Source organism: Microcaecilia unicolor, chromosome 1 (assembly GCF_901765095.1).
Source record: "Microcaecilia unicolor chromosome 1, aMicUni1.1, whole genome shotgun sequence".
In the NCBI taxonomy this organism is placed as follows: Eukaryota; Metazoa; Chordata; class Amphibia; order Gymnophiona; family Siphonopidae; genus Microcaecilia; species Microcaecilia unicolor.
This window is the reverse complement of record NC_044031.1, coordinates 766,256,737-766,279,381: the sequence shown is the minus strand read 5'-3', so window position 1 is coordinate 766,279,381 and position 22,645 is coordinate 766,256,737. Positions and strand designations below refer to the sequence as shown.

At 44.6% G+C, this 22,645-nt stretch overlaps 1 protein-coding gene across 1 annotated transcript in view; it reads right to left on the bottom strand.

The window, feature by feature from the left end:
* Positions 1-22,645, bottom strand: part of IQCH (IQ motif containing H) — a 307,537-nt gene that overhangs the window by 235,613 nt on the left and 49,279 nt on the right. Inside the window, exon 4 of the mRNA XM_030192830.1 lies at positions 10,219-10,342. Within this exon, the coding sequence (XP_030048690.1) occupies positions 10,219-10,342 (124 nt within the window). The remainder of the gene's footprint in view (positions 1-10,218; positions 10,343-22,645) is intronic.

Below are 22,645 nucleotides of genomic sequence, written 5' to 3'. Positions count from 1 at the left end.
CCTTTCAGAGTAGTGTTCTTGATAGAGGTTTACAAAATCCTGAGTGGTATAGAATGGATAAAAAGTGAATCGGTGTTTTACTTTTTCAAAAAGTACAAAGACTAGGGGACACATGTTAATACTTCAAAAACGAACAGGAGGAAATATTTTTTCACTCAACAACTAGTTAAGCTCTGGAACTCTTTGCCGGAAGATGTTGTAACAGCGGTTGGCATATCTGGGTTTAAAAAAGGTTTGGACACATTCCTGGAGGAAAAGTCCATAATCTGCTGTTGACATAGACATGGGGATTGCCCTGGGATTGGTAGCATGGAATGTTGCTACTCTTTGGGATTCTGTCAGGTACTTGTGACCTGAATGTGTCCAAACATTTTAAAAACCCAGATATGCTAACCGCTGTTACAACATCTTCCGGCTGAGGGAGATTTGATAGAAGTTTACAAAATACTGAGTGGAGTGGAACAGGTAGATATGAATTGCTTGTTTACTCTTTCCAAAAATACTAGGACTAGGGGGCATGCAAAGAAGCTACTAAGTAATAAATTTAAAACAAATTGGAGAAAATATTTCTTTACTCAATGATTAATTAATCTCTGGAATTTGTTGCCAGAGAATGTGGTAAAAGCAGTTAGCTTAGCGGGGTTTAAAAAAGGTTTGGATAATTTCCTAAAGGAAAAGTCCATAAGTTCTTATTAAGATGGACTTGGGAAAATCCACTGCATATTCTAGGATAAGCAGCATAAAATCTGTTTGGCTGTTCTGGGATCTTGCCAGGTACTTGTGACCTGGATTGGCCACTGTTGAAAACAGGATACTGGGCTTGATGGACCTTCGGTCTGTCCCAGTATGACAATGTTTATGATCTTATGTCTCGCTTATCTGACATTCTAGATTATCCAACATACTTCTGTGATGTCACTGCATTGTCACTGAGATGCATGCGGGTTTCTCTTTCACTTTCTTGGCATCAAGTTTATTTAAAAGGCAGCAGCTATGTAAGATTCTTGGGCACATTAAGTTTTAAACTCTTTTTTTTTTTTACTGCTTCCTCTTTTGAGACTATGAAGATGTTTGAAGAATTTGTTATCTGAAGTATATTTCCAAACAGTTTTGCAAGCTTTGATGTTATCTGTTCTGGATTACTGTAATTCTTGGGTCTCTCTAAATCGATGATTCATTCTCTTCAAATTGTGCAAAATTCTGATGCTAGGTTTCTGACAGGTTTGTCAAAATCTGATCACATTACATCAGCTATGAAGGATTTGCACTAGCTTCCTGTGCTTTGGAAGTTTAGGTTTATTTATTGGGGCAATGGAGGGTTAAGTGACTTGCCCAGAGTCACAAGGAGCTGCCTGTGCCAGGAACCAAACTCAGTTCCTCAGGACTAAAGTCCACCACCCTAACCACTAGGCCACTCCTCCACTGATCTTGATTTTTAAGGCCTTGAGCAATGATGAACCCCTGGCGTTAGCTTCTATCAGCCATCTCGTAGGATAAACTTTTAATGGATATTCCCTCCGTTAAGTGTGTTAGACTTGAAGCTAACCATTCGGCAATGCTTCAGATTGCGGGGTGCATGTGTTTGGAATTCTTTGCCTGTGAACTTACGTATTATAACTTTGATCCTTCAGTTTAGGAAACGGTTAAAGTCATTTCTTTTTGCCCAGGCTTTTTCAGTCTCGCTTGAGTATTAGGCTTCCAGCCACAAGTTTCTAATCATGGTAGGGGAGTTAATTTGGTGGATTCTTTGTTGTAGTTTTATTCTGCTATGTTTCTGTGTCTTTTATTGTGTATGTTCCTGATGTAAACTGCCTAGGACTAATGGATAGTGCGGTTTAGAAAGAAATGGTTCAAATAAATACATAAATAAATAAACTAACATGCATTCAATATACTTCTATTTTATCCATTTATTCTGTGTTATCCAACAACCTGTCAGTCCTGTTTACGTCAGATAATTGAGACTCTACTATAATGCATTTTCAAAGGTGACATACTTCATTTTCTAAAAGTTAAAAAAATAGATATTCTGTATCATTGTTTGATCATTTTATTTTTCCAGTCGTCCTCTTGTTTTTGCTTAAGTCCTTCTCCAGGATCTCACATCCATTATCTGTTTCATCACTCTTCCATCTTCTTCCCTTCATCTCTATCTACCATCAATCCTTCTGCTTCCTTGTTTCTCCATTTCTCTTATCTGCTTTCTTAAATCTACTTTTCAGCTAGATTGTATTCCTCCTTTTAACACTTCAGTCCTGAGCTCCTCCACTTCATATCCTTATTCTCTAGTCCTCCCATTTCCACCAGTCTCTCATTCCAGTTTTTCAGCAAACTTCTCCCAGTTCCCAAGCCCAGCATCAACCTCCAGCTCCCTTTCCCAATCCCCAGGCCCAGTATCAAACACCAGCTCTCTTTTCTCAGTCCCCAGCTCCAGCATCAACTAGCAGCTCCTTTCTCCTAATGCCCAGCGCCAGGATTGGCCTCCATCTGCTCTCTCTCTCTCTTTCTCTCCACCCCTCCATCACCTTTATAGCCAAACATCTTCCCTCTCTCCCCCCACATTTGTAGCCTAGAATCTCTCCCTCCTTCCTCCCATAATCAGCATCCCCTCCTTATCCCTTTCTTCTCCTTCCCCCCGTCAGCAACCCCCTTCTCCCTTCTCAATGATCCAGTATTTCTCCTTCCCTTTCCCTCCCCAATGGTTCTGCATTTCTCCTTCTCCTTTTCCCTTCCCTCCCCAATGATCCAGCATGTCTCTTTCCCCCTCCCATCCCCACATTCCCAATGGTCCAGCATGTCTCCTTCTCCCTTCCCTCCCCAATGGTCCAGCGTTTTTCTCTCCTCTCCCCTGTCCAACATATTTCCTCTCTCCCTCTCCCAATGGGCCAGCATTTGTCCTTCTCCCTCCCCTCAATGGTCCTGCATCTCTGCTTCCCGTTCCCTCCCCAGCCAGTGAGCTGACATCTCTCTGGACGTACCTTTTAAAAGTTGTTGTTTTTTTTCAAATACTTGGAGTGGCAGCCAGCAGCAAGCACCAATTCATCCCCACTGCTCACACCCTCTCCACAGTCTTCACTCTAATGGTTCCCACCTATGTGGAAACAGGAAATTGTGGCAGAGTGAAGTCCGTGGAGAGGGTGTGAGCAGCGCCACTCCAAGTATGAAATAAACTTTAAAAAGGTATACCTGGGGGGAGGGCTTGAGAGGCCAAGGGAGATGCCAGATCGAGGGGGAGGGGGTCAAGAAGCGGTGATATTCGACGGGGAGGAGGGGAGAGAGAGTTTTAAATGCTGGACCAAGTGGTGAATGGAGGGAGAGGGAGGCACTCCATCCAGTAGTGTTTGGGGGGGGAGGTATGCCCCCCCACCCCCCAAACTTCACCCATGGCATTGACAGATCCAAATACACAAAGTGATGACATATGAAAGCAAATGTCCAGAATCTATTTATCATTAAAAATGGACAGTCATTCTGATGAGCAGAGGTAACATGCGAGAAACCACCAATACACACAAAAAGGAAGGAACAACATTTGCAAATTTATGGTAAGAACTCTAAAAAGAAATTTTAGGACAATTCAGGAACATAAGACCTTTGAAGTAAAAATGATGAAATATTATGACACCCACCAGATGGGACTTAAAGATCTGGGCTTTCTATGCCACTATAAATTTTTATTTTATTTATTTATTTGTAGCATTTGTAGCCCACATTTTCCCACCAATTTGCAGGCTCAACGTGGCTTACATTTGCCGTAATGGCGGATGCCATTTCCGGGTAATAGAATTACAGATGGTCTTGCATTAATGTGCGGACATACATGTTAAGAAATATACAATGGAACGTACATGGAACATAACATAAATAGAGTAGATCATGGTAGAGAGGTATACAATAAGGTATTACATGAAGTTTTCTGAGGTATGAAATTGGATTGTAACATAAATTCGACATGAGGTTGTGCTTGATCTTTGGTTATGTGAAAAAGGTTTCGGTTTTATGTAGAACGTGTATAGTGTTATTATTTAGTATTTAAGATGGATGTTTATTGTATGCTTTCTTAAAAGATCTGTTTTCAGTAACCTCCTGAAGATAGTTAAGTCTTGCGTTGTTTTTATGGCCTTCGGTAGTGCGTTCCATAGCTGCGTGCAGATGTAGGAGAAACTGGTCGCATATGTGGATTTATATTTTAGCCAACAAAGATATCCTAACCAGTCCTGAAAATTTTCTTAGTATTTTTAAATAATGGGAGGAAAAAACCTCAAATTGTAAAGGCACACTCCTAGTGTTGGTGTCACCAACTATTGGGAGGTCCTTCAAATCATCACAGGTAAAAAACCTCCTTCTTTTTTGTTATTTTCTAATTGTTAATTTGTACACTCTATTTAAACAAAAATAATGCACCCGTCTATTTCTAGTACGGGAAAAAGCACTTATCTTATGCAAATTACAGTCAACTTGACACCTTCCACGGCCCGACTAGGCCTCAGTTTCGTGTCCTTCCTCAGGGTGCCGTGGTGTCTGACTAATCGAATCTGTAGAGAAAGTGCATCAATATTTTCACAAGACTTCACTAACAAGGCTACTCAGAACTTTCTCTACAGATTCGATTAGTCAGACACCACGGCACCCTGAGGAAGGACACGAAACTGAGGCCTAGTCGGGCCGTGGAAGGTGTCAAGTTGACTGTAATTTGCATAAGATAAGTGCTTTTTCCCGTACTAGAAATAGACGGGTGCATTATTTTTGTTTAAATAGAGTGTACAAATTAACAATTAGAAAATAACAAAAAAGAAGGAGGTTTTTTACCTGTGATGATTTGAAGGACCTCCCAATAGTTGGTGACACCAACACTAGGAGTGTGCCTTTACAATTTGAGGTTTTTTCCTCCCATTATTTAAAAATACTAAGAAAATTTTCAGGACTGGTTAGGATATCTTTGTTGGCTATGATGTGAACTTGGATTATATGCGATATCCCATTAAGCTCTTTATAATATTATATGGATTTATATTTTAGCCCTTTGCAATTCTATTGCTTTGTCACTCTTTTATCTGCCATATGTCTCTCTCGGTCTCTCACCTAACCTACCCTTCCCTCTTCTTCTGAGACTGTCATTGGACTGCTTTTGTGCTTCACTTATATATTTTGATATTTGTCAACATTTGCTTATTTCCAATTTGAAGAAGAAGGGTTACCTTCGAAAGCTAATCAAAAGATGTATTAAGTTAGTGCAATAAAAAAGGTGTCATCTTATTTTCTTTTCTCTGTTTGATTTATTTCTATTTATTACCTTTAAAAGTGGACTAACACAGCTACCACACCACTTTACTCAAAATAAGAGAAAAGCTGTCTAGAATGTGTTCCTGTAGTGCTGGTGAATACATGTTAAGAAGGCAACTGGTGCCACCAGGTAAGTTAGGGCCTGGTCTTCTGCTGGCCTAGCTTTTAAATAGATAAGCGCCTGCACCTTCCATGGACTGCCCCCAACCCTCCTTTCTTTATAGGCATCATTTCTATGTGTGTAATCTTTTTTGAAATGACCTATTTGGTGGTGCTTGCGTAAGTCTTTTCAAATATTGAGCCCCTCGTAGATACAGTTTCTGTATGTAAAGGGTCTATTTGATGTCTGCCAGTTCTTTTACAGAAGTGACACAAAACTATTGAAGCAGAGTAGCTACAGCAGACAGATGGACATTATGAAATGCATTTAAAACCAGAGGGCATGACCAATAATCTTGCAAGGAACTCTAAAAGCATTAAAATGAGGAGGCAGAAGATGGCCAAGAGAGGGGCAAGCAATTTCTAGGAGGCACTTTCGGTTTTATGGCGTGTACTGGGGCTTACCTAGTTTGGAAGATCGTATGTGGGAAATTATAGAGGGCAATTTCCCAGCTGGGATTCCCAACTACATGAGAATAAGAAGCTTTCTGCTGGTGTTCCCCACATGTGGAACAGCTGGTTAGGAAGAGGAAATGAGTGCCCTCTTTGCTGTCGGTTGATATTTTAAGCAGATGCACTGCTACCGGAGGCAGAAGGGCCAATAGGAGAGCTTTCCCTTCCAGGGAAAGCCTGGGATCACTAAAGCTGTTCAAAATGGGAGGGAAATGGTTTTTCTAGGGGTTAACAAATATTTAGTCTGATTACTGATCCTGCTTGCAGATAAAAGCTGCCACATGTTCCCAGCCTACATGCTTTCACAGGCCAGAAAAAAGGGGTGGAACTAGGTTGGGGGGGGGGGGGGGAATTCTGCACCAAGCCTGTACAGTCAAAATCTCTGTGCATAATTTCCAGCTTCTTCTTTGCACCCGAGTCAATGTAGGTATTTTGTATCCATGTTCCATGTGTTAGCGGGATTTACAAATGAAAGTACCCACTATTGCTATTTCTAATACAGCCACTAAGCAAGCAGGGAAAGCAGAGCTGTGAGTCCACCCTTCCATCCTAACAGCTGTCCTAGAGCCTGGGCTGGCTCACAACTAATTAGCTCTCATTTCTGGGAAAGGACAGCTCTGACTCAGCAAGTTTAAAAGCTAAAGCACCAGGCTGACAATCAGCTAACCCAGATTCAAAATCCATCGGTCCATGGGCAACGTCACTTAACCCTAAGTTCCCTCACGTACCAACTTAGACTGTGAGCCCTCCAAGGACGGAGAAACACCTAATGCAACTCACCATGAGCTACATCCAAATAAGAAAAAGCAAAATGGGGTTTGAATGGTTGTACCTTGACCTTACAGGGTCCCTATTTATGTATTAGGATTCATTTATCACCACTGTGACGGAATGGCTGCACACAGCTCAGGAGAGGCAGCTCTGACATGAACTACAGAAAAAACCAGAGGATTGAGCTACAAATAGACAATGAACAGCTTCCAGCGCTGAGGATGAGGTCCACTATTACAATCTGCCTGGAGCCCATCCAACCCTAGGTACTCCACTGCCTATCACACATGTTAAATGGTAACACCTGCTCCAAAACTTCAGGGGTATCCGGGACAAAGTGTAGAGGAATATCAACAGCTTTGGGGTGTCGGACAGGGTGTATATGTGGGCTGTGTAGGGTAGGGGGATACCTAACACAGAAGGGGTTTATGTGTTCTGTCTGCTGTGGGTGAAATGTCTGTGCTATGAGAGTAGGGCCTTGTGTATGTCGGGGGCACAGTGGAGCTGCAAGGTGTCGATGTGTGTGCAGGTGAGATATGTCAGTGTTGCAGTGTCTGTGTGTGTATGTCTAAGGAATACGGGAGAGGGATGCTGAGTGACCACTGAGGGCAAGGGTTGGATTGGTCTGAGAAGGACTTCTCGTGCTGGTGTGTGAGAGGGGGAAAGGGGGGGGGAATATAGGGTGGCTCTGCAGGGACGGTGTTAGGATGTGCAGTGGAGATTCACGGAACACTCCCCAACTCTTCCCCATTCAGGCGGGGCATGTAAAATATGTTACGGCCTGGGAGATGGCAGGAGGCAAGTGCAGAAAATGCTGCCATACAGCCTCCCCATCCTGGTCTTCAAATTCTCCTTTCTGCAGCCTCCTTGTCCTGGTCTTCAAACTCTTCCCTGTGAAGCCTCCCAGTCCTGTTCTTCAAATTCTCCCCCATGAAGCCACTCCATCCTGGTTTTCAAACTCTCCCCGGTACAGCCTCCCTGTCCTGCAGCCTCTCTGTCCTGGTCTTCAAAGTCTCCCTCATGCGGCCTCTCCATCCTGGTCTTCAAACTCTCCCCTATGTGGCCTCCCCATCCTGGTCTTCAAACTCTCCCCGGTGCAGCCTCTCTGTCCTGGTCTTCAAAGTCTCCCTCATACGACCTCTCCATCCTGGTCTTCAAACTCTCCCCTGTGTGGCCTCCCCATCCTGGTCTTCAAACTCTTCCCTGTGAAGCCACTCCGTCCTGGTTTTCAAACTCTCCCCGGTACAGCCTCCCTGTCCTGCAGCCTCTCCGTCCTGGTCTTCAAAGTCTCCCTCATGCGGCCTCTCCATCCTGGTCTTCAAACTCTCCCCTATGTGGCCTCCCCATCCTGGTCTTCAAACTCTCCCCTGTGAAGCCTCCCTGTCCTGGGCTTCAAACTCTCCCCCATGCAGCCTCCCCATCCTGGTCTTCAACTCTCCCTTGTGCAGCCTCCCCGTCCTTGTCCTTCAAACTGTCCCTTGTGCAGCCTCCCTATCCTGGTCTTCAAACTCTCCCCAGTGCAGCATTCGTATCCTGGTCTTCAAACTCTCCCCCATGCAAAATCCGCATCCTGGTCTTCAAACTCTCTCCTGTGCAGCCTCCCCATCCTGGTCTTCAAACTCTCCCTATGCAGCCTCCCCATCCTGGTCTTCAAACTCTCCCTTGTGCAGCCTCCCCGTCCTTGTCCTTCAAACTGTCCCTTGTGCTGCCTCCCCGTCCTTATCCTTCAAACTCTCCCCAGTGCAGCGTTCGTATCCTGGTCTTCAAACTCTCCCCCATGCAAAATCCGCATCCTGGTCTTCAAACTCTCCCCTGTGCAGCCTCCCCATCCTGACTTTCAAACTCTCCCTTGTGCAGTCAAGCAGCTGATAAAAGAACTTAAGCTCTTCACCTTGGGCTGCAATGGGGCCAGTTTTGTGGTATGAGTTGTGTGATCTCAACTCTTATTGTGTGCCGTGCTCACCTCCTAGCACCACCACCACCACTGCCTCAGACTTTTTTTTTCCAAAATTCAACTTCTATCAGTCCAGCAGCAGGTGGCCCCTACCTGTGGCAGCCCCCAACATTTTGCCAGGCTCACTCAGTGGTAGCTATGCTCTTGATGGTATGGCCTAAATGTGACTTGCTCTGTGCAGAAATCCCCTATGCTAATCTTCCCTTTCACTGTATTGTCCCATCCTACAGAAGGAAGGAATGGGGTGGGAACTTCAGAGTGATGGGAGCAGGCACAGGGCCCCGATTTGCTGACCAGGAGTGTTAGTGAGAAGGGGGATAAGAACATGAGGTTGCTTGCAGTTTGTGTCAGGGTGGATAGGGATCAGGACAGCAGTCCTTTCTCTCTCTGGATGGACCTTAGCTCAGGGGACTGTGACAGGAACATGCCGTACACAGTTATTCTGTTTCCATATATGCTACTCGTGTGGCTATATTGGGTGGGGACATTTTTAACATACATGGGTTTAAGAGAAATTTTATCCCATATGTTAAATGTTTAGCAACTTACATACTAAAAAAAATAGCTACAATGTGCAGAGTATTTGAAAAGAGACTTGAAAATTTAGACATCTTAGCCTGATTGTCTTACTAACACTCTGTGCGATCTTGGAACTCACTTTTTCTCCCTGTAGCTCCGCTCTAATCCCAGCTCTGCCGCTAGCTCGGTGTGATCTTGGGTGAGCTATTTGAGTTCCCTGTGCTTCAGGTCTGATCCCAGATACGTCCCGATTCTCTGGGTGACCTTGACTAATCCACTTATAAAAGTGCTACATTACAAAAGATATCAAATTCCACTAAAACAAAGCAATAGTGTGCCCAAAACACTTTTTATGAATAAACTTGCAAGCAATACATTTCTAACATTTTAAACAGAAGGAAAAGACTTCAGAGTCCCAGTCAACGTAGCGTAAAGCATATTAACACAATTCTGTAACTTCATAGGCCAAAAACCTTCCAAATACCAAAAATATGCAAAGTGACTTATCTATTGTCAAAACATTTCAAATAAATGGTCCCAACAGTGGCCAGCGTTTTGCTTCAAAAAAGCTGTATCAAGGAAGAGGGCCATTTAAGGAGCATAAACTTCAAACGTGTTTCTCCTTGGCTATCAAAGATCTTTCACGTTAAATGATGCATTATAACACTGTGAAGTTCTTATTATGTCCATCTTGGAGGTGTCTGCATGGAAATTGTTATAAAATATTAAACTGGAAGATTAAAATCATTGAAAAAGTGTGTGATGTGAGACATGGGAGCCAACTTTTCAAAATTATTGGGGGTGCTAAGCCCAGTGGAAATAACCCCTCCCTGGACATATACATAGAATTTTCTCAATATTGGGGGTGATCAAGCACCCACAGAGTCGGCTCCTAAGATGTGAGATTTTTCTACCAGTGAGTGCAGCTGTCTGGAGGGTCACTGGAGTTAGCTTCCAACAAAAACTTGCATGAAGGGCAGAGCTAAGGCTGAAGCCACAATATTTCCCAAACAGAATCAAGCAGCAGGCAGACCCTCTGGAAAACATCTTGCAAGAAGTAATACAATCAGATTTCTGACCTGTTCACCAGGAGAAAGGTGGGCAGCTTTGATCCAGGTCTCAGCAGCTTGGGCTTTACTGTCAGGCATCTGTGGGAAAAGACATGGCTTCGGGCCCATCTCAGCAGCAGGCATGGGAAATACCCTAAGACAGAGAGACAATCAATACCATTATTCAATGGGGAATCTAGTAAAGATGTTTTCAGTAGATAACCCCAGAGATTGATCCCGTTTCTGCTCCTGAAGCTCTGACTCTGGCAGAAACCAACAAAGGTATGCCCACCTACTGGCCTCTTTAGGACTAAGATCCAAGTGCAGGACCTGAGCTTTCAGCAGAGGATGACCCTGTCTTGGTCTCTGGCAAAGACTGAGAACTTGTACAATTTGGGAAGGGGGGGTTAATGCTCTACCACCCAACTAGTGGCGTAGCCAAGGGTAAGCTTGGGTGGGCCCAGGCCCATCCACTTTGGGTTCAGGCCCACCCAATAGCAGCACATCTCTAATGTGACTGGCAAGGATTCCCAAGCCCCACCAGCCGAAAAACTCCCAACTGTCCCTCCTGCATACCTTTTAAATAGCAGATCTTTGCCTGCAGCAAGCAGCGACTGATACATACTGTTCGCACCTTCCCTCTGATGTATTCCCACCTATGCGGAAACAGGAAGTTGCATCAGAGGAAAGGCTGTGGGGCAAGCATGAGCAGTGTGTTTTAGTTGCTGCTCGCTGTTGGTGCAAATCTGCTATTTAAAAGGTATTCAGGGAAGGGCGGATGTTTGAGAGACCATATGGATGTAGGCAAGAGAGGGAAAGAAATCATTTGTGGGACAAGGCGGAGTTCTGCCCACCCATCTTGGGTCCAGGCTCACCCAAATTTGGGTGTCTGGCTACGCCCCTGCACCCAACAAACACCGCTAAGGATATGGCAACATTACGACCCTTTATAGAAGAATGAGGAGGGGAGAGAGGGCCAAGCTCAGATCCCTACTTCTCTTACAGTTATATTTCAAGCTGGTCAAAGAGCTGCATCATGTCCTAGTAACAGCTGGCAGTGGTCAGTGTTATGCCTGGATATTCAGTGCCAGGCCATGTCCAGACACCAACACTGAATATTTGGATTTATATGACCGGGTATCTCTTATCCACATATGTGCATAACCACCTAAGCGAAACCAGATAAAGACAGGACTGAGGTTTATGTGGTTTGATTTGTCTGGTTAACTTATATGTGTGAAGGAGTCAGGGCTTTTTTTGAGGGGGTACTGAGTACCGGCACCTTTTCCATTGTCTGCTAAAACTGACCCATGGACCCCAAGTTTAATGAAAGAGCTCAGGCTCTACACACCAATTCTGCCTTGTCATAGATTCTATGACTGGGCTTCTCAGTGATCACCCCACCCCTGAAGGGTGACCTGGCATTTGAGTACCGGCACCTTTTTTGCTAGAAAAAACGCACTGGAAGGAGTGGATAGTATAATGAAGAGTACTCTCACGGATGATACAGTTCAGCCTCCTTGCAGCAGGGGGCTCTAGCCTGCTGAGGTGGAGGATGAGGCTGAGGCAGTTGCTGACTCAGAGGGGCGGGCCTCAGATCAGGATGGAGCTAAAAGCCCTAAGCTGAATAGGTCAGGGAGGCCCCAGGAAGAGAGAAACTGCCCTGTAGTGTAAGGGTTCCCCTGCTAAGCCACTTTTGCTATTTGACTGAGGACTTGCAAATTGTGTGTTGAGGTCTGGCTGGAGCCAGACCTGGGACTTGGAGAAGAACTAAGAACTTACAGGCTGTGTTTGGGGCACGGCAGCCCCATCAGCCACAGATTATGTTTGGGCTTGCTGGTAAAGACTTGCACAGGGACAGAAATCTAACCCATCCCCATCTCAATCCATCCACCCACCACATGCTTGTTTCCATCTCTTCCTCTACATTTCTGCAGGCAACCACCCCAATCACAAATGAAAATTCACTGTTTTTTTGCTCTCCCCACACGTACCTCTATATACCTTGATGGTCTAGTGGTCTCTTCGGGACAGGAAAGATCTCCATTCTTTCCTGCCCCCCTGCTGCTGAACCTCTTGCTGCCGCTGCTTCTTTAGAATGGCTGACGAGACTTCAAGTGGCAGCCTCGTGAGAATTCTGCGGAAGTCATGCGAGGTCGCCACTTGAAGTTTCAACAGTCATTTTAATGAAGCGGCGGCAGTGAATGGATCGGCGGGAGCAGGGCAGGAAAAAGGGGATCTTTAGTGCCCCGAGCAGGCCACTAGACCACCAGGGTGTATAGAGGTAGGTGCGGGGAGGGTGTCTTGGGGAAGGGGGGAAGAGAACCCTGGTCTATGCTTCCACGGGAACCTGGGTCCACTGACCTTGTTCCCATGCAGCTGTCTACTTGATGGGCAGAGGCCTGATTGAGACTGTGTTTATTGAATGGAAGAAGGTTTTCCAACTTATGTTCCTGGCCCTGTGAAGTAACAGGCCTCAGGATTCAGATAAATAAATACTTATTTTTGCTTACTTCCTGTTGTCTGACTGGGTTTGTGTCCAATCCAAGCCACACCCTTGACCACATTACCAAAAGGTGGTTAAGTGCTGAATATCGGCATTAATTGCATAAGTACCGACTCCATGCCCGGACTACCCACAAATAGCCAGTTTTCACTTTGGTGGTTAGTGCTGAAATTCAGCGGCACTAACCAGTTAAAACCCTTTGAATATCGACCCCCCTGTTCTTCTTATTTTATGATGCCACTGCTGTAGAGTGGTGATATTTATTCAGATATGATGCTGTTATGTCCCTGCCGACAGAGAGCTTACAATCAACGTGGCTCCCGAGGCAATGGCAGATAATGGAAGAATCAGAATCTGAGCCCCGACTTCCCTGATTCTCAGCCCACTGCTCTTCGGGAAACCATCTCCCAGTACTGAAACTCCACGGGTGGCATTATGCCGATACTAGCATTGAAAGTTGTAGTCAGATATTCTGGACACCAGTGCTGGGTACAAGGTGGCCACTGGAAGTTATCCAATTACAGTGATAATCAGCATTAGGTAACTATTCCAGCAGGTAAGGACAGTAAAAGCGCTGGGGCGATCAGTGCACATTTTCAGTGGGCAGTATTTATCCGAGTAGGAAACATTCCTACCCAGATAAATGCCGCTGAATTTCAGAACCCAGATTTGCATACACCAGTCCTCCCTGTCTTCCCCTTCCACCTCTCATGCATGATGGTCGGGTGCTACTACAGACAGGACCGGACTGAACTAGGCGACTCACCCACTGGCGCCCTGCCTGCTTTGCTGTCTCTGATGAGAGGAAACAGTGGGATGGGAGCAATTTTTGTGGCTTCCATAACCCTTAGTATGGTGCTGATTTCAGATGTTTAAGGGGAAGAAGGGAAGTATGCAAATATGGTATCCTGACGAGAACCAGATGGAAATGGGCAACAAGACAGGGTGTTCATGATGAGAGCCAGTTAAAGAAAGAAGCTGTATAAGAGAATCAGAAGGAAAGAAGAAAGGCAAAAAGCTCTTGAGAAAGCACTCAACAGCTATAAATATTCTCAGCTCACTCATCCTCATCCTCCCGCAAATTCCCAGCAGGAATCCGCAGTCCTGGAGCAGCTCCAGCCATGCACTGGGAGGACAAACACCATCTATATTCAAAGTGTAACTGTGGCTGCTCATCTCTCTCCGCTCCCTCAGCTGCTCAGATGTTGGCACAGCAGGGTAAAAAGAGATGTTGCATTCTCTTTTGTTTCCTTACTGCTGGGGCAGATGTTTCTGAGCTCATAACGTCAATGAACAAGCAATACAGTTTAATAGGACTGTGCATTGATGCCATGACAAAGACTGTGCTGCCTGCTCCTAGAAATGCAAATGGTTTTAACAGACTAGAAACATAACAAAGAAAAAATGAGGTTCAAAGTGAAATTGAAAAATGTGGGATACAAATGCAATAAATAAATTTCATCCCTGCTGGTGGTTGGACCTCAAGGGCAGTGCTACTTGCCTACATCATGCAGTGTGTCAAAAGTTGACCTGACAGAATGGCGAGTTTAATGCCACATAAGAGCTCAGCCAGGACAACAGCCAGTCTCAGAGCAGCGAAGAAGAACAGCAGGTAGGGTAGGGCTCAGGTGTGTGGGCTGTGACTTGCAGAGAGAAGGGGATGATGGCAATTGGCAGTAGAAGAGAAGGGAAGGGATTCTGGGATTTAGCTCAGGCCTTTTTCAGTTGTAGCTCAAGGTGAGTTGCATTCAAGTACCCTAGTCGGCCAATATTCAGATTGATTTAAACAGGCAGAAAAGGTTCCTGCCTGGTTAAATTTCTCTGTCTGTCCCAGTGACTGTCACTCAGTGGCACTGAATATATCCCTAGTGCCAGGGCAGCCTTGGCGTGGAGTCAAAGCACAGAACTATCCGGTCATACTGGACCAGCAGAAACAGCAGGGTTCTGGAAGCGCTAATGTTCAGTACCGGTGTCTGGAGAACTATCTGGTCATACTGGACCTGCAGAAACAGCAGTCCTAGTTATCTGGGTTGTGGAACTGTAAATATTCAGTGCCAGGGTCTGGAGAACTATCCGGTCATGTTGGTGCCATTAATATTCAGAACCAGTGTCTGGAGAACTATCCGGTCATACTGGACCTGTACAAACAGCAGTCCTAGTAATCTGGGTTCTGGAACTGCTAATGTTCAGTACCGGTGTCTGGAGAACTATCTGGTCATACTGGACCTGAACAAACAGCAGTCCTAGTAATCTGGGTTCTGGAACTGCTAATGTTCAGTACCGGTGTCTGGAGAGCTATCTGGCCATACTGGACCTGAACAAACAGCAGTCCTAGATATCCGGGTGCTGGCACTGAATAACTCCAGTTGCCGCCCAGGACCTGATATTTAGGGGGCTATTCAGCCCATGGCAGTCAGCATTTAGAAAAATCCTGACTGCTGCAAGCTGAATATCTATCCCTAGGTATTTCTCTGACCCTGGAGAGTTTCCAATCTGAGGCATTTGAGGTTAAGTGACTTCCAAGATCACAAGCAGCAGTGAGATATGAATTGGGCTCCCTTGTAGGCCTTCTAAGGCATTTTTTTGCTGCCCCCTCTGGGCACCTACATATGATGACAAATTTGCTCTGATTCTACCGATGCCTGCAGGAAGCTCTGATGAACATCCGCTCTTCAGTTTTCTGTTCTGTATTCATGTTTTACATCTTGCTCTTTGGGATTCTGCCAGGTACTTGTGACACAAATTGCCAACGGTTGGAAGCAGGATACTGAGCTAGAAGAACCATCGGTCTGACCCAGTATGGCAAATTCATATGTTCTGATGTTCTTACATTCATTGGTGATGCCTTGCTTAGTTCAGATCCTATCAGACAGGCAACAATTCATAATGTTTGGCAACAACTCATTGCAACCATGGGGTACCACAAGGATCAAGACTGTCACCTATTCTGTTCTATATCTACCTCAAGCCACTAGCTGAGCTGATTCGGTCAATGGGCACTCAGTTCTACATCTACGCGGATGATGTGCAGCTACTCATACCCATTGAACCTGAATTTACCTACAGCTCTGAATAAAGTGATTACCTAACATGAAATCAAGAATGGGCTAAACACAACAGACTTTGCCTGAATCCAAGTAAAACCAAGCTTCTCTGGGTCCCTAACACAAGTGGATACATACTTGACATCAAAATCTCTTTTGGGAAGTACGAACTCCCCCTCAAATCACAAATCAGGAACCTTGGAATACAGTTAGATTCAACACTTACTCTGATTCCCCAAATCCAAGCAACCTTCAAGAGCTGCTTCTACTATGCAACAGCTACGCTGCCTCTCTCCTTACATCGAGAAGGTAAATCTTATCCCAGTTGTTCATGCCATGATAACATCAAGACTGGATTACTGTAATGCATTCGACTACAACAGTCTGACTACAAAGGAACTGCACCAGCTCCAATTGATTCAGAATGTTGCAGCAAGACTAATAGAAGTTTGCAAGCAACATGACTACATCACACCACTTCACTAGCTACCAGTACAATACAGGGCTAAATTTAAAAGGCCCTTAAAGGAAATGGCCCCAAGTACCTGAAGAATAGGATGATCCTCTACACACCTCCAAGGATACTAAGGTCCTCTCAAGGACTATCACTAACCACACCCTCTCCAAAAGGCATTACATGATGTGATACCCACAAGCGAGCCTTCTCTGGAGTAGCCCCCACACTCTGGAATGCTCTCCCTGAAAGGTTCCGCTTAACATCTATCTGACCTCATGTGCACCTCTCTTTAAATAAGTCACCTTACTTTCTAACTCTTCTTACTCCCTTACCTATCTATATGTTCCATCTTTGCTTATACTCTACACAATCTTGAAATTCTTGGTGGCTTACAATAAAACATCTGTATTTGTTAGGGGGGGGGGCGAATAATGGAGTGCCGCAGGGATCTGTGCTGGGATCGGTGCTATTTAACATATTTATAAATGATCTGGAAATCGGAACAACAAGTGAGGTGATTAAATTTGCAGATGACACAAAACTATTCAAAGTTGTCAAAACTCATGCGGACTGTGTTTATGAACTACTACTACTACTATTTAGCATTTCTATAGCGCTACAAGGCATACGCAGCGCTGCACAAACATAGAAGAAAGACAGTCCCTGCTCAAAGAGCTTACAATCTAATAGACAAGAAATAAAGTAAGCAAATCAAATCAATTATTGTGTACAGGAAGGAGGGTAGGTGGAGGCAGGTGGTTACAAGTGGTTACGAGTCAAAAGCAATGTTAAAGAGGTGGGCTTTCAGTCTAGATTTAAAGGTGGCCAAGGATGGGGCAAGACGTAGGGGCTCAGGAAGTTTATTCCAGGCGTAGGGTGCAGCGAGACAGAAGGCGCGAAGTCTGGAGTTGGCAGTAGTGGAGAAGGGAACAGATAAGAAGGATTTATCCATGGAGCGGAGTGCACGGGAAGGGGTGAAGGGAAGGACGAGTATGAAGAGTTGGCTAAACTAAAGGTAGACAAAGCAATGGGGCTGGATGGGATATATCTAAGGGTACTGAAGGAACTCAGAGAAGTTCTGGCGACTCCTCTGACTGACCTTTTCAAATATTCTTTAGGGTTGGGAGTGGTTCCAGAAGACCAGAGAGCAGCAGATGTGGTTCCTCTACACATAACCGGAAGTAGGGAGGAGGTTGGGAACTACAGGCCAGTCAGTCCTCTGTGGTGAGTAACTCAATGGCAACCCTTCTAAAACTGAGAATAATGAGGTTTATTGGAATTAAATAGATTACAGGACCTGAGGCAGCATGGTTTTACTAGAAGTAGATCTTGCCAGATAAATCTGATTATTTTCTTTGACTGGGTAGCCAAACAGTTTGGATTTAGGGGAGTGCTAGATGTGGTGTACTTATTTAGCAAAGCCTTCGACATGTTTTTACATACGTGGCTGATAAATAAACGGTGCCCTTGGTATGGGCCTAAAGTGACTTACTGGGTTAGAAACTGGTTAAGGATACAGAGGGTGGTGGCAAATGGAGTTCACTCTGAGGAAAAGGATATTACCAGTGGTGTGTTGAAGGGTAGGTCCTTGGCCCAGCTGTTTTTAGCATCTTTGTGAGTGATATTGCAGAAGGGCTATATGGTAATGTTTACCTCTTTGGAGAAGATACCAAATTTTGTAACAGTGTAGATACCTCTGATGGTGTGGATAGCATGAGGAGACATCTAGTGAAGCTTGAAGAATGGTCCAGACATTGGCAACTAAGATCTATGGTTGATTAATTTTTATTGAGTGTTCACAGCCTTGATACTTTTTTCATTTGGCTTAATAATTTTGATCAGAATCTGAAGTTCATTTACCAGCATGATGCACATACGATATCATATTTGGATCTACAAATTTCTAGAACTAGTACAAGTTTTGACTATACTGTTTTTCGTAAACCTTGGGATAGGAACACTTTGCTTTATTTTCAAAGTGGCCATCCACGTAAGTTACTAAAGAGCTTCCCTGTGGGCCAGTTTTTACATTTAAGAAGCATGTTTATCAACTTTGGAATTTAAACGTCAGGCCGCAGATATGTTTGTTACAGTCTTACAACGTGATTATCCTACTTCAGTCATAATGAAGGCTTAGAAGAGAGGACGCTGGGCCACACAGGATTACCTGCTTTTGCCTACAACAGCGGAACCATCTGAACATGTCACTTGTGGTTCTTCATTCAACTGAAGCAGCGCTTGCTCAAGTCTCCAATGTCCTGTTCCTGGCCAGATCCAAAGGTCTCTATTCTAACCTCATCCTTCTCGATCTATCTGCTGCTTTTGACACTGTTGATCACCATCTACTCCTTGATACGCTGTCCTCACTTGGATTTCAGGGCTCTGTTCTTTTCTGGCTTTCTTCTTCTCTCTCCCATCGCACTTTTAGTGTATACTCTGGTGAATCCTCCTCCACTTCTGTCCCACTGTCAGTTGGTGTACCTCAGGGATCTGTCCTGGGACCTCTTCTTTTCTCCATCTATACTTCTTCCCTTGGTGCTCTGATCTCCCATGGTTTTCAGTGTCACATTTATGACTCCCAGATCTACCTCTCCACACTAGAACTATCAGCAGGAATCCAGGCCCAAATATCAGCCTGCCTGTCTTTTTTCAGTGTTACCTATGCTCTTTTTGATTGTACTTGGCTGGCTCCCGCATACAATTCCAGGTTCTCTTTAATTTGGATCTGCTCCCTCTCTCTCCTCTCCCACCAAACTTTCCTATGCTTATCCCATATCCCATCCCCCTCCCGCCCCCTCTACCACTCCTCCCGTGCTCACCTAAGCTTGACCATCTTCTCCCAACTCCTTTATCCCTCTTCCAATACTCACCTACCCCTTGCTCACACCTCTCCTACTCCTTTCTCCCTTGCCCTGCTCTACCTACCTACCTATCTCTTTTACTATTCTTCTTTATTTAACTTATGTTTTCTCTATCAATACTCTGTAATCCTTATTACTATGTAAGCCGCATTTGAACCTACTTTGAGTGGGAAAGTGCGGGGTACAAGTGTAATAATAAATAAATAAATCTTTATCAAGCAACTCAATTGTCTCTATTCTTCTCAGCTCCACATGTCCCACCCTGTTATGCCGTAAGGTTGGAACAGACTTCCTGAGCTGATGTGTCATGTTTCCTCTCTGGGCTTATTCAAATCCATTCTAAACATCCAGGGGTTGATATTCATCCGGTGGCACTCAGCGTTTTGCTGACCGCCATCGGCATTATATCTGGAAATTCGATGCCGGGCCATGTCCAGGCTCCAGGTTTATGGAGCTGACAATACCATAGCTGGTTAAGCGCGATATTCAGCACGTAAGCAGCTATGGCGAACAACATAAAGACAGAACTGACTTTTATGAGGTCCTGGTTATGCAGTTACCTTGGCTGGCCAAGTGCTGAATCCGCCTCTGGAAAGCTCCTGGAATAGCTAGTTTTGAGTTGGGGGCTAACCGGACATTTTCAGCAGCACTAACCGGTCAAGTGCAGCTGAGCCCCGAACAAGCAACTTTATGGCCAGTTAAATCACTTTGAAGATCGTCCTCCCAGGTTTTTTTTTAGGCTTCTTTTAAATCTTAACACCTGATTGATTATACCTGTGGTGTAGCCAGACATTCTATTTTGGGTGGGCACACAATTCCCCCCACCCTCCGCCCCTGCCCCAACAATCCCCAATAACTAAATACCTGAGCTGGCAGGGATCCCCAAGCCATGCCAGCTGAAGAGGTCTTTCGGTGGCCAGAACAGGTCACTTGCCTACTCGCTGCAGCCAGCACTGACCATGCGCAGGAGAGGGAGGCAGCGCATGGACAGTGCCGCTGGCTGCAGCGAGAAGGGGAGTGACCTGGTTGCTGGAGAGCCTCTTCAGCTAGCGGGACTTGGGGATCCCCAGCAGCCATAACAAGGGTGCCAGAATTTTGGATAGACCCAGGCCCACCCGTGGCTATACCACTGGATTATACAGATTTTTCCAACTTCAATTTTAGTCACAAATTAAGCATTGTAAGGCTCGTTTTCAAAGCACATATATTTACAAAATGTGTACATCTATGTACTTTGAAAATGAGCACCTGTGTGTTTCTGGAAATGAGACAGTTCATTTCTATGCCTTTTACCATATTCCATTTTTTTTAAAATAAATTAAGTCCTGGACAGAAATGTAACATTTCAGATGAAGGAGGAACTGTATTGTTTTTAAAATACAAGAGTAATTTGGAGTCATGTTTGCACAAGTCTACCCAGTTAAAAACTTCTGACTACTGAATTTTCAAAATTGCTCACATTGATGTATAATTCATTTAAAAATGTTGTGCTTGTCATTTTGGGCCTAAAATAATATGGATCCTCAATATTTGCAAGACATAATACAGGAATATGAGCCACTTTGTAATCTATACTTCAGGCAGTTTCATAATACAGTAATTAGAACATAAGAACATGAGTAGCCATACTAGGTCAGACCAATGGCCCATCTAGCCCAGTATCCTGTTTCTAACAGTGGCTAAGCCAGATCACAAATACCTGGCAGTTGCTTCCCCATGTCTGTCTCAGTAGCAGACTATAGACTTTTCCTCCAGGAACTTGTCCAAACCTTTTTTTAAACCCAGATATGCTAACCGTTGTTACAACATCTTCCAGCAAAGAGTTCCAGAGCTTAACTAGTTGTTGAGTGAAAAAATATTTCCTCCTATTTGATTTAAAAGTATTTCCATGTAACTTCCTTGAGTGTCCCCTGTACTTTTGGAACGAGTAAAGAAATCGATTTACTTCTACTCATTCTACACCACTCAGGATTTTGTAGGAGAGGAGTTCCATCCCCTTTATCATTTTGGTCACTCTTCTTTGAACCTTTTCTAATTCTGCTATATGTTTTTTGAGATACGGCAACCAGAACTGAACGCAATGCTCAAGGTGCAGTCGCACCATGGAGCGATACAGAAGCATTGCGGTCTTATTCCTGGAACTTTAAGATAAAGAAGACGCTGGAGGAATATTTTTCTGGTGCGGTCCCTGAATAAACTCCTGAAAGATACAAGGGAGATGACTATTTCTTTCCTGTCTTCTAACATGGATTTTTAAGGAATAAGAGGCCTGGTGTACACATTAGGGGATAGGTTGGGAAGCTGAGGGCTGCTTTTTACTAATTCTTCTACTTGTAATATCTATTGATTTATTTATGCTGTGTTTGATAAACTACCTTGTACGTTTCTACTCAAGTGAAAAGAGGAAATTAAGTTGCCAGCTATGACCCAATACTCAATGAGAAGTCCGAGCTTAACTTCCCTTTGAGAAGTGTCCTGGGTAGGGAAGGGAAGAGGACTTGATATACTGCCTTTCTGTGGTTTTTCCAACTACATTCAAAGCAGTTTACATAGAGGGGCATAATCGAACGCGAACGCCCATGTGTAAAAACGTCCATCTCCAGAGATGGCGCCGCGAAGAGGCGGAGCGAACCGTAAAATCAAAACGAGATGGCCGTCCATCTTCGGTTTCGATTATACGGTTCGGCCCGCTGAAATCCCATCATTTGTGTCGACTCTAGAGATAGACGACACAAATGGTGAGATCGCTGGACCTAGAGATGGCCGTCCGCGGTTTTCAGCGATAATCGAAACCGCTGCCGGCCATCTCAAAAACGGACCTAATCCAAGCCATTTGGTCGTGGGAGGGGCCAGCATTCCTAGTGCACTAGTCCCCCTGAGATGCCTCTATGCCAGCCTCAAATATCATACCTAGCTCCATGACAGCAGTATGCAGGTCCCCGGAGCAATTTTAGTTTAGTTGGTGCTGCGCGGGACCCATGCAAAGAGCAAAAATTGGAAGAAAAAAAAAAACATGCAAGTGCAGTCAGGGACGTCCAAAAAAAAAAACATGCAAGTGAAGTCAGGGACGTCCAAATTAAAACAAGAGTAATAGTGGGATTTGAACCAGCCACCTTCTGATTAAAAGACTTGTGCTCTAACCACTGCACCACTTATTCAGCTGCCTAGACCTCCTTCCCTTTCCATTAAGTCCCTCCAAGTTTCTGTCAGCCAATCACAGCTTCTTTAGCTGACACCAATGTCATGTAAATGAGCTGTGATTGGCTGACAGAAACTTGGAGGGACTTAATGGAAAGTGAAGGAATATCTAAATAAGTGGTGCAGTGGTTAGAGCACAAGTCTTTTAATCAGAAGGTGGCTGGTTCAAATCCCCCTATTACTATTGTTTTAATTTGGATGTCCCTGACTGCACTTGCATGTTTTTTTTCTTCCGATTTTTGCTCTCTGCATGGGTCCCGCGCAGCACCAACTAAACTAAAATTGCTCGGGGGACCTGCATACCGCTGTCATGGAGCTAGGTATGGTATTTGAGGCTGACATAGAGGCTGGAAAAAATATTTAAACAGTTTGATTTTTAGGGTGGGAGGGG